The following is a 10,432-nucleotide window of genomic DNA, read 5'->3' on the forward strand; positions in this document are numbered from 1 at the left end:
CAAGCAGGAGACCCTATGGCCTATACCATTCCAGACAAGTGGCTGTGCAATCTTAAAAACTTCCAGTGTTGGAGCATTCACACATTCTGGAGGCACTGGTTAATTGTCCTCACTGTTAGGGAAGTTTCTCCTTCGTTCCAGGTTGCTTCTCTCCTTGATTAGTTTCCATCCGTTGCTTCTTGTCCTGCCTTCGGGTGCTTTGGAGAATAGCTTGACCCCCTCTTCTTTGGGGCAGCCCCTCAAATATTGGAAGACTGCTATCGTGTCACCCCTACAGTCTTCCCAATGCAGGCTTGCTGGTTCTGCTACAGCCAGAAACTTTATTTTGGTCCTTGACCAGTCAAAGCACAATTGATAAAAGGAAGGGCAGAAAATAATCCCCTAACAAGAACCATTTGAAGCGAAATTGGCTGTTTTCAGAGACATACAATTTATCTTGATTTAAACTGAAAGCTGGAATGCCCCAGAAATTTAAACACATAAATTTTAAATAAAAAAAGGGGTAATCGACAGGTGACGAATATCTCTGCTTAACTGCCAACAGGAAAATTTATTTCTGATGATTTTAATGTTTTTATGCTGCAAGCCGCCAGTCGTTTCAAAACCGGATGGGTGGCAAATAAATTTAATTAATAGTTAATTAATTAACAACAGAACATAATGCAGGCATGTGTGGTTTTGCAATCTGTTCACTTGGGGTCTCCCTGTATTTATTCATTCCTTTAGCTGCCCATCTCAAGCAAACAACTTTGGCAACGAACAATCCAAAACAATTACGATATAATACCAATTAAATGTGTATGTGATGCTATGGTAGATGTCAACCCAGCAAGGTCCCCAATCCTGAGGGCCGAATGCCCAGAGGGGCTATGCCAGGGAAGCAGCCCCTCCAGATACCCGCCAGCTGAGCTGCCCTGGCATGCCCATCTTGCCAGCCTCTCCTCGGTCCCCCATGCTTCCTGGGAGGATGTCCGATTCTTTCTGGACCTTGAAGTTGAAAACAGGGACCCACTTGGGGAGAGCATCCTGGGTATCTGAGAGTGTGGGGGACAGTGCCCACCTCGCTGCCCACGTTGGGGGTCTTCAGGGGTTACATGCCGGGTTCATGAGGCTACCCAAATTTTTGCAACGTGTGGCTGATTTGGAGAAGGCCCACACCGACGTTTCTCAACCTTGGCAAGGTTAAGAGGGGTCGTGGACTGCAACTCCCAGAATTCCTCAGTCCAGGGGAATTCTGGGAGCTGAAGTCCACCCCTCTTAAAACTTCCTAACGGCCTCTGTCCTGTTTAGCAAAGTCAGCCCAGCCAAGGATTGGAGAGACTAGATTCGTGTTACAAGCAAAACACGCGACAGATCCGTGTCCCAAGCAGAGAGACCATCGGATCGTGCGTACGGCGTGCACGCGCTCCTGGGCCGCTTCGCCAGTGGCGCGCATGCGCCGCGAGGACACCGCCCCGGGGCAGGCTTAGCACGCCGACAGCTTCCGCGCAGGCGCGCGCGCAGGCCACACCCTGCCCCAACCGTTAGGCTAACGGTGCGCGCGAGGGCCCGGCGAGGCGAGCATGCGCCGGGCGAGGTGGGCGGCGCCCGGCGCATGCGCGGAGACAGGGGGCAGCCGGGGGCTCAGGTGCGCCCGGATGGCGGCGGCGGCGGGCGGCGGGGGCTCCGCGTCCGGGCCGGGCTCGAGGAAGCCGGGCTCGCCGCGGGACTCGGAGTCGGAGCTGTGGTCCCGCCGCGTGCGGGAGCTGGTGAGCGCGGAGCCGGCCAGCCGCCTGTGCTTCGAGTGCGGGCAGCGCGGCGTCACCTACGTGGACATCACCATCGGCAGCTTCGTCTGCACCGCCTGCTCGGGGGCGCTGTGAGTCCCCCCTCCCTCCCTCCCTCCCTCCCCTCCCCGGGGGCTGCCCCTGGCCTGGGGGTCCTGGGTGGGGAGGGGGGCTTTCCAGGGGGGTAAAAGGGGAGCCCTGCCCCCCCCGCCCCTTTGAAGGTCGGGGTGGGGGGGAGGGGCGGCACACCTGGCACACCTGGCACCTGCAGGGCGCAAAGGCTTCTCCCCCCCCCGTGAGTCTGCGGGGTGGGGGAGACCCCTCCCTCCCTCCTTCCTCGGGTGCTCCCCCTGGCCTGGGTGGGGGGAGGGGAGCCCTGACCCCCCCCCCTTTGAGGGCGGAGGGAGGAGCAGCACACCGGGCACCTGCAGGGTGCAAACGTTACCTGTGCCTGCCTGCAGGTATTTTCTGCCAGGGAGAGCCGAGTTTCTCAACCTTGACTCCTTGCAAAGGTGTGGACTGCAACTCCCAGAATTCCCCAGCCAGCAAATTCTGGGAGTTGTAGTCAACGCTTCTGCAAGCGGCCAGGGTTGAGCAACGTTGACCTCTAGGCTGTTTTGCGCCCCCACCGTTCAAGGTCAGACCCACAAGGGATCCGAGAGAGTAGATCCGTATCCTGCTATCTCACTGGAGAATTCTGGGAGTTGAAGTCCACCCATCAGACTCGAAGAAGGAAATGCCCGGCTTCCTGCCACTGTCGTCCTTCCCTTTTTATTCTGTTCTCCAACCCTGCTGGTCGCCCTGGGGGTGGCAGCCCCTGGCCCGCTGCTGCCTCTGGACGATGCCAGCTCTTTCAAGTGGGCAATGCAGGGAGCTGCACATCTGTATTTCGTTTCCTGGTCCCGCAGCCTGTTGCCACCCTCGGTGGCTGATCCCGCTTCAGATAGGAACGTGAATTCAAATGGGGGCTACCAGCATCGGTGGGGCAAGGAGGGGAGATGTCCGGGCACCCCTTTAATTCGGTCTTGGCAGATGGAAACTGCAGTGATTGGAGCAGACACAATTTGTGCCCCAATCTTAACGTGCCGTGGGCAGATCTCTGATAATAAAATGGAATAAACGCTTGCAAAAAAAGGGGACAAGCAAGATCTAAAAGACCGCTCACACAACATCTTTAACCTGTTTGTGAAAACTAAGAATTGGGGCAGTGGAAAGTGGAACGCCAAGTTTATGAAGGGGGACCTTGATAGCTGGGGAAGATGCCATGAAAATAAGCATCTTGAACTTGGAAGAAGAACAGGTGAAGAAGGTGTGTTGAGCATCCAGAAAAGCTTCCCTATTGAAAACGGGCTGCAACTTGCTCGCCTCTGCCACGCGGCCTGAAGAGGCCTGTGTCAGAAGGAAACGCGGCCCTAATTTCACCGGGCGTCTTGAAGGGATAGAGAACGCTCAACCGCAGGAGCTTGGCATCCTCGGCGTATGGATGGGTTTGGAGCAAGCGAGGCCTGTATTTCCTTTTCCTCCATGGAGATCAGCTCCGACGGGGGTGTCCAGTCTCGGCAACTCTTAGACTTGACTTCAACTCCCAGAATTCCCCAGCCAGCTGTGGATGTGTCTGATTTGGGGAAACACAAAGATTTAGCACCCAGATCTGCCCCCCCCCCCGGTCTGAAGCCACGTTGAGCTGGGCCCCTCCCCGTGTTGCTTCCCCTCTCTGAAGGACGGTCTGAGAGCTGAATTGTTTGGTCCTTTTAATCATTAACTGCCAGGGGCCGGAGGAGAAGAATCCGCAGTTCAGAAGGGTGGAAACTTGGCTGCCACTGAGCCAGGAAGAGCCTGCGGGCAGGAACTGGACGCTGCTTGGCCCTGAATCTCGGCTCAGAATGGGGGGAGGGGAGGAGGGTCCTGGCCGCGTGGTTGGCTGCCCCACTCACCCGGCTGGTCCTCTTGCAGGCTGAAGATTCACCCCCAAACGTGGCCCTGCCCTGTCTCCTAGGGGCCTAGGGAGCATCCAGCTCCGGTCAGTGCCTGTAAGAGGAGGACCCGGGGCGGGGACATGATAGCAGTCTTCCAATATTTGAGGGGCTGCCCCAAAGAAGAGGGGCTCCCCCTGTCTATGGAGGTGCTCAGTCATCCAGGTCATGGTGCTTTTTTAAAAGGCGACTGGATTTTGTGTTTCCTTGAAGACTTTTCGCTCCGTATCCAGGAAAGCTGCTTCAGTTCAGGACCGAAGTCCAGTGTCCTTTTGAAAAAGCACCAGGGGGGGTCAGGCTACTCTCCAAAGCAGCAGAAGGCGGGACGAGAAGCAACGGAAGGAAACTAATCCAGGAGAGAAGCGACCTGAAATTAAGGAGAAACTTCCTGACAGTGAGGACAATTCGCCAGTGGAACTGCTTGCCTCTAGAAGTTGTGGCGGCTGCATCACTGGAGGTTTTTAAGAAGAGGCTGGACAGCCACTTGTCTCAAATGGTCTATGGTCTCCTGCTCAAACAAGGTTGGACTAGAACAGGGGTAGGCCACCTTGGCTCTTTTATGACTCGTGGACTTCAACTCCCAGAATTCCTGAGCCAGCTGTGCTGGCTCAGGAATTCTGGGAGTTGAAGTCCACGAGTCATAAAAGAGCCAAGGTGGCCTACCCCTGGACTAGAAGATCTCCAAGGTCCCTTCCAACTCTGTCATTCTGTTATCTGTGCATTACTGTAACTTACGAATGCTTTTCTCTTCCCCCCCTCCTCTCCCCCCCCCCCATGTAGCCGTGGCCTGAATCCCCCTCACCGGGTGAAATCCATCTCCATGACCACCTTCACCGAGGGCGAGGTGCAGTTCCTCCAGTCTCGTGGGAATGAAGTGAGTGGGGGTCACGGGGAGGGGGGTCTTGTCTGTGTTGCCTTTGGTGATAAAACGGTTGAACAGGCACACTTTGATTCCAGTAACATCCCACCCCAGGGGTAGGCAACCTTGGCTCTCTTGATGACTGGTGGACTTCAACTCCCAGAATTCCTGAGCCAGCCACGCTGAGGGGAAAGGGAGAGGTTTCCAAGCTGAGCCATGCTGGCTCAGGAATTCTGGGAGTTGAAGTCCACACATCATAAAAGAGCCAAGGTTGCCTACCTCTGGTCTAGGGTCTCCTGCTTGAGCAGGGGGTTGGACTAGATGATCTCCAAGGTCTCTTCCAGCTCTATTCTGATTGATTGATTGATTGATTGATTGATTGATTGATTGATTGATTGATTGAAATGGTCTAGAGTCTCCTACTTGAGCAGGGGGTTGACTATATGACCTCCAAGGTCCCTTCCAGCTCTATTCTGATTGATTTGATTGATTGAAATGGTCTAGGTCAGGGGTGGGGAACCTTGGCTCTTTTATTACTCGTGGACTTCAATTCCCAGAATTCCTGAGCCAGCATGGCTCGGCTTGGAAACCTCTCCCTTTCCCCTCAGCATGGCTGGCTCAGGAATTCTGGGAGTTGAAGTCCATGAGCCATAAAAGAGCCAGGGTTGCCTACCCCTGTCCCACACCATCTGATAAACTGCCCAGAGTTGCCTGCCTACAAGCTGAGCAGCATATAAATTTATTAGGTAATTTCCCTCCCATCCCCAAGGCATAAAAGGATGTAAACTGGGTGTGTGTGTGTGTGCATATAAATTAACGCTGCAAGCATCTTTGCATTTTAAAAAGCAGCCCAGCCACACAGCCCAGCCCTTCCTTGCCACAGGCGGAAGAGACCGCGTCCCTTATGGGATTACGCCCTTTTATTAAACGGATTTGCTTCCTAGAGAGCGACGGAGTCCTGATTGGGAGCCCCAAAGGAGCTTTTCCCAAAAGGCAACTGGACTCTTAACGGAAGAAAACCTGGCTGCCTTTTGGGGGAAGAAACACCTTTGGGGCAACTGGGACCTGGGCGACTGAGCCTCTCCAGAGACGTCCCGATTTCTAGCCCTTTCCTCTCGTTCGGACCCCCTCCCCAGGCCTGCCGGAAGATCTGGTTGGGGTCTTTTGATTCGCGCTCCTCCCTGCTGCCAGATTCTCAGGACCCTCAGAAAGTGAAGGAGTTTCTGCAGGAGAAATACGAGAAGAAGCGATGGTGAGCATGCAAGCGGAGGCTCTGGGTTCGGCCCTGTGGCACCTGAGGAGGTCCTGACTGGTGCAGGTCAAAGCCTCGGGGCTGTGTGGGGCTGGCACTATGTGGGGCTGGCTCGGAGCAAAAGCCATCGATTCAGGCGCTCCCACTGCGGCGTTTCCCTCGGCTGGCTCGGCTGTCCCAGCCATGAAAACAAGTCCCGTCCATCCCAGCAGGGCAGGAGAGCAGGTGGATCGCCAGCCCGTGCTGTTTCCCACGAACCAGCCAATGCACAGAAAAGTTAACCAAAGAGCTTGTTTTTTAAAAAAAACATTAACAGAAAATCCAATAAGAAACAGCCGGACGCAGCTGGGCTGCCCTCGCTGAAAGGACCTGAATTCGTACCGAAATTCCCAGGGCTTGCACAAACAGCCCCTAATTTGGAGCCGAGAGGGCATCTCCGAGGCTAAAAACGCCGAGCGTGCCCATCTTCCACCTCAACCATTCGAGAGAGTTGGCAGGAGGGGCTTGACCTTGCTTGGTCCCGCTGAATCCCCTTTCCCTTGTCCACCTAGCTGCCTTTTCTTCCTTCTGTCCGGGGGGGGCTCACCCTGTCCCCTGTTTTGACCCCCAGGTATGTGTCGCCTGACCAGGCCAGAAGCTTAGCCGCTATGAGTGCCCAGAGTTCCCCTGCGGAAGCCAAGACCGGCACCAAGACCCCCCAGGTCAGAGCTCCTGGATAAAGGGGGGGCTCCCCTGGGCCCTTCCACCCAGTCCACTGGCATGCAGGCTCCTCCGGGGGCCCAGTTCAGCCAAGGGGTCCCGGCACTTGGGGGCAGTGGGCCTAGAGAAGCTGGCACATGACTTAAAGGCAGGCACTGTGCCACTGGCATCGGGGGTGGGGGTCCTCCATCCTTGGCTCACGGCTGGCTTTGTGCAGTCTGGAGGGGAGGGGAGGGGAGCTACCCTTGGGGAGGGGGGGGCTTTCTGCTTCCCAGTAACCCCCTTTTCTTGCAGGTGTCGGAGAAAGCCCCGCCTCCAGCCGCCCAGCCAGCCAAAAAGGCCAGCACAGACCTCCTGGCGGACATAGGGGGGGACCCCTTTGCGGCCCCCCCACCTGGGCCTGCCTTCCCTGCCTTTGGAGGTGAGTCGGTCTGGCTGCAGGGGGTCTCGTAATGTGGGTGGGGGTCTCCCTGTCGAGCACGGGGGAGCCCGGGCTATCAGAGAGGAAGACCTGGGTGGTCTCAGAAGGGGGAGGGGCTCAGTCGGGACCCTGGGCATCCATCTGGGTCTGGGGGCTGGCAGGGAAGGGGTTAAGCATGCTGGAATCCATCCCAGCTTGTAGGGGAACCGGGAGGGAGGGTGAACCGGCTTGAAAGGGCCTCGGACTCCCACCCCCCCTCCTGATTTCCAGGCTGCAGTGTGGCCGGAGGAATCCCCCCCTCCCAAAGGCAGCCTCTGTGCTCGGAAAGGGTAGACACCGCACTGCCTTTTTGGGGGGGGGGGGGGAATCTGTGGTCCTTGAGGTGGAATAATGCTTTCTGTTCCCCCCCCCCCCGTCCCCATTTGTGCCCCCAGGCCCAGTAGCAGCTCACCCTGCCTTTCCCAGCTTCGATGCCTTTGGGGGAGGCCCGGCCCTGACGACTTTTGGGGACCCCTTAGCCTCCAGCCACAGCCCTTTCCAGAGCCAGCCGGTCCCTGCAGGTAACCGCAGCCCCCTCTTCCCCCCCCCTTCCCTGCCCTCAGGCCTCGGGAGACTCAGCCCTGGGGCTTCCGGGCAGGGGGAGAAGTCTGATTCCGATTGAAGGGATGCTTGCGCGGGGAGGGGGTGTCTTGGCTCACTTTGAGTGGGGGGGTCGGAGGACCAGCCATCCCAGCACCCCTTAGGCTGCAGGGGGCGCCCTGTGCTTGCCTGCTGCGAGGGGGAGGGAAGGGGGCGCTCTTGCCAAGCTCCTTTGGGGAGCCTTTGTACTGAAAGGGGGGAGTCTGGGGGTCCCGCTCGGTGTCCTGCCAGCCAGGGCCCCCTTGACTGCTGCTCTTCTTCCTCTGCCCTGCAGGTGGCGCCCACGTGGGAGCCTTCCCCGCCTCGCCCGCCAGCCAGCCCGGGGTGGGCATTCCGAGCCTGGGCGGAGCCTTCCGCATGGGAGGAGTCCCGAGCAGGTAGCTCCTCCCCCGCTGGTGCCCGGGCGGTTCCCTCCCTCGGCTGCCCTCCCCTGGGCCGAGGGGGTGCCTCCCCTCCCGCTGATCTGCTCTTTCCTCCGGCAGCGTCTTCGGGCCCCTCAGCCAGTCCCCCGTCCTGCCCCCCTCCAGCCCGGCTGCGGCCTTCGGGGGTAAGTAGCGCTCCTGGGTTTGGGCGAGGGGCTGCGGGCACCCCCAGGGCCGCAAGGGGGTGATGCCCCTTCCTGCCTCTCTCCCGCAGTTCCGACCTGCACCAACCCCTTTGCCAGCCCGGTGGTCTCCCAGCCCACGCTCCCCTCCACCAACCCCTTCCAGACCAACGGCCTGGCCCAAGGTAAGCCCTCTCTGCTCGGGGAGGGGGGGACAGCCCGCCGGGACCCCCAGGCGGCCCTGTCAAGAGTGGGACCCTTGGCCGGAGGACCGGGGACCAGCCGTTGCGGGGTGCCAAGGCCCTGGCGGGATGGATCGGCCGCTGCTTAGAAGCCAGCTCTCTGGTGGGGGGCCCTGGAAGGAGGGCCACGAGCCCCTTCCTCTCTTTCTCTCTGGCCGTCCCTGTTCTGGGTTCGAGTGCCAGTCCAAATGCCCCGGGGTTTGGGGGTTTTTCTTACGGAGGATCGGGGTTCCAGCTGTCCTGAGTTTCATGAGTTTTAGCGGGTCGAGCCATTCAAAAGCTGTGGGAAGTTCCCCAGTGGGAGCCCCCCTTTCCTCCAGGGGTCAGTTTAGCGCAGGGGTAGGCAACCTTGGCTCTTTTATGACTGGTGGACTTCAACTCCCAGAATTCCTGAGCCAGCACAGCTGGCTCAGGAATTCTGGGAGTTGAAGTCCACCAGTCATAAAAGAGCCAAGGTTGCCTACCCCTGGTTTAGCGCGAGGGGCTTCGTGAGCCCAGGGTGCTTGGCCGCCCGCCCCCTTCACGGAGCTAAGAAATGACTGGTGCTGTGGGGGGGACCCACAAGGGCAGCAGCGTCCTGGGCCCGGCCCCCAGGGGAAAGGGGGCAAGCGCCCCCAGAGAAAAAGCCGAGCACTTCCTCCAAAGCCCCCGAAGGCGGGACGGGAAGCAACGGATGAAAACTAGTCAAGGAGGGAGAGGAGCAACCTGAAGCCTCTTGGCTGTGAGGACAATTCACCAGGGGAACAGCTTGCCACCAGAAGTTGTGGGTGCTCCAAAACCGGAGAAATTGGACAGCCACTTGTCTGTTAATGACGAAGGGTCTCCTGCTGGAGCAGGGGGTTGGACTAGAAGACCTTCCGAGGTCCCTTCACTCTGGACCCTCTCCCGGCAGGCACCTTCCTGGTCGGGTCCCCCGGCAGCTTCTCGGCCTCCCCGCTCTCCGGCACCTTCGCTTCCCCACTGCAGCAGGAGCCCCTCTTCTTCCCCACCCAGGGCATTGTGGGTCAGCAGCACAACGGGGGTAAGAGGGAGTCCGGCCTCCCAGGGGAGCGGTGGGGGGGGGCAGGGCTGTGGGCCGCTCCCCTCTCTTGACTGCCCCCTCCTTGTGCTTCAGGGACGTCCTTTGGAGGCTTTCCTGCAGCCCGAGACGGACAGAGGCCGCTTGGACTGCCCGCCGGCTACTCCACCAACCCTTTTGTGGTAAGGGGGCCCGGCCTGCTCCTCCGCCCCCCCCCTCTGAGCAGGGGCTTCTGGGGAGGGGTCTGAGAGGTCAGTGGGAGGGTCTTGAAGCCGCAGCCTGTGTCCCTCCCTCACCCTCGCTCTCTGTCTCTCCCCCCCCCACAGAACCCGATGGCCGCATCGCCTTCGCCCCGCTTCGGCCCGGCAAAGCACCCCCCCACCAACCCTTTCTCCTAGCCCCCCCCCGGCCTCCGGAGCGGATGGAGACCCTCGGCCCGGAGTGGGGGGGGTCAGTTCTGCACAGCAGGGCCTCCATCCCCAGGAAGGGGCCCGCCTTGGAGGAAGCCAAAGGCTGCGCCTGACGGGTCACGGGGGCAGCCGGGGGCCGTGGAGGGGTGGGCGGGGTGGGGGGGGCAGCCAGCCAAGGCAAAAGACACCCTGTGAAGGGCCTCCTCCTCTCCCCTTCCCCCCCCCAGCACAGAGCCTGGGTCTGCTGCAGCTTCTTCCCTCGGGGCTCCTCTCCCACCCGGGGGTCTTCATCGGGGGGGGAAGGGGGGGCAGTGCAATTGGCCTACTCTACGTGTAGCCTGGTGCCACTTCTCCCCTCTTCGGCCCCTCCCCTCCCTCCCCCCACGCCCACCTGGCGGCATCTGGCCAGGGGAAGTTTAGGGGGGGGAGGCCAGAGAGACCCCCCCCCTCAGCTGCCTCTCCTCCTCACTCTTGGCTTTTTCTTGCACTAAACCTGGGGGGGGGCGTCGGAGTGGAGGGGGGTCAGTCCGGGAGGCTTCGGCTAGTGAGGTCAGCGGGGGGGCACCGGCCACAGCCCCCAATGGACCCTGAAGAGAAGGAAGAGGGGGA

The 10,432-nt window shown here is 59.5% G+C and overlaps 1 protein-coding gene across 1 annotated transcript; it reads left to right on the top strand.

Annotated features, from left to right (window-relative positions):
• The first annotated feature begins 1,637 nt into the window (after positions 1-1,637).
• Positions 1,638-9,811, top strand: AGFG2 (ArfGAP with FG repeats 2). Its single transcript, XM_029283577.1, has 12 exons — positions 1,638-1,858; positions 4,520-4,613; positions 5,735-5,850; positions 6,461-6,551; positions 6,844-6,970; positions 7,405-7,530; positions 7,884-7,986; positions 8,092-8,156; positions 8,246-8,338; positions 9,288-9,416; positions 9,510-9,595; positions 9,740-9,811. The coding sequence occupies exons 1-12, from the start codon at positions 1,638-1,640 to the stop codon at positions 9,809-9,811; spliced, it is 1,323 nt and encodes a 440-aa protein (XP_029139410.1).
• Positions 9,812-10,432: the final 621 nt, after the last annotated feature.

Source organism: Protobothrops mucrosquamatus, unplaced genomic scaffold (genome assembly GCF_001527695.2).
Source record: "Protobothrops mucrosquamatus isolate PMUCROS unplaced genomic scaffold, P.Mucros_1.0 scaffold141, whole genome shotgun sequence".
Classification (NCBI taxonomy): Eukaryota; Metazoa; Chordata; class Lepidosauria; order Squamata; family Viperidae; genus Protobothrops; species Protobothrops mucrosquamatus.

Excerpts from the sequence above, each read along its gene's own strand:
- AGFG2 (XM_029283577.1), top strand. The coding sequence starts at position 1,638 with ATGGCGGCGGCGGCGGGCGGCGGGGGCTCCGCGTCCGGGCCGGGCTCG. Across the intron at positions 7,531-7,883 it reads GAGCCAGCCGGTCCCTGCAG|GTGGCGCCCACGTGGGAGCC; the intron begins GTAACCGCAGCC and ends TCTGCCCTGCAG. Across the intron at positions 8,157-8,245 it reads CCCGGCTGCGGCCTTCGGGG|TTCCGACCTGCACCAACCCC; the intron begins GTAAGTAGCGCT and ends TCTCTCCCGCAG.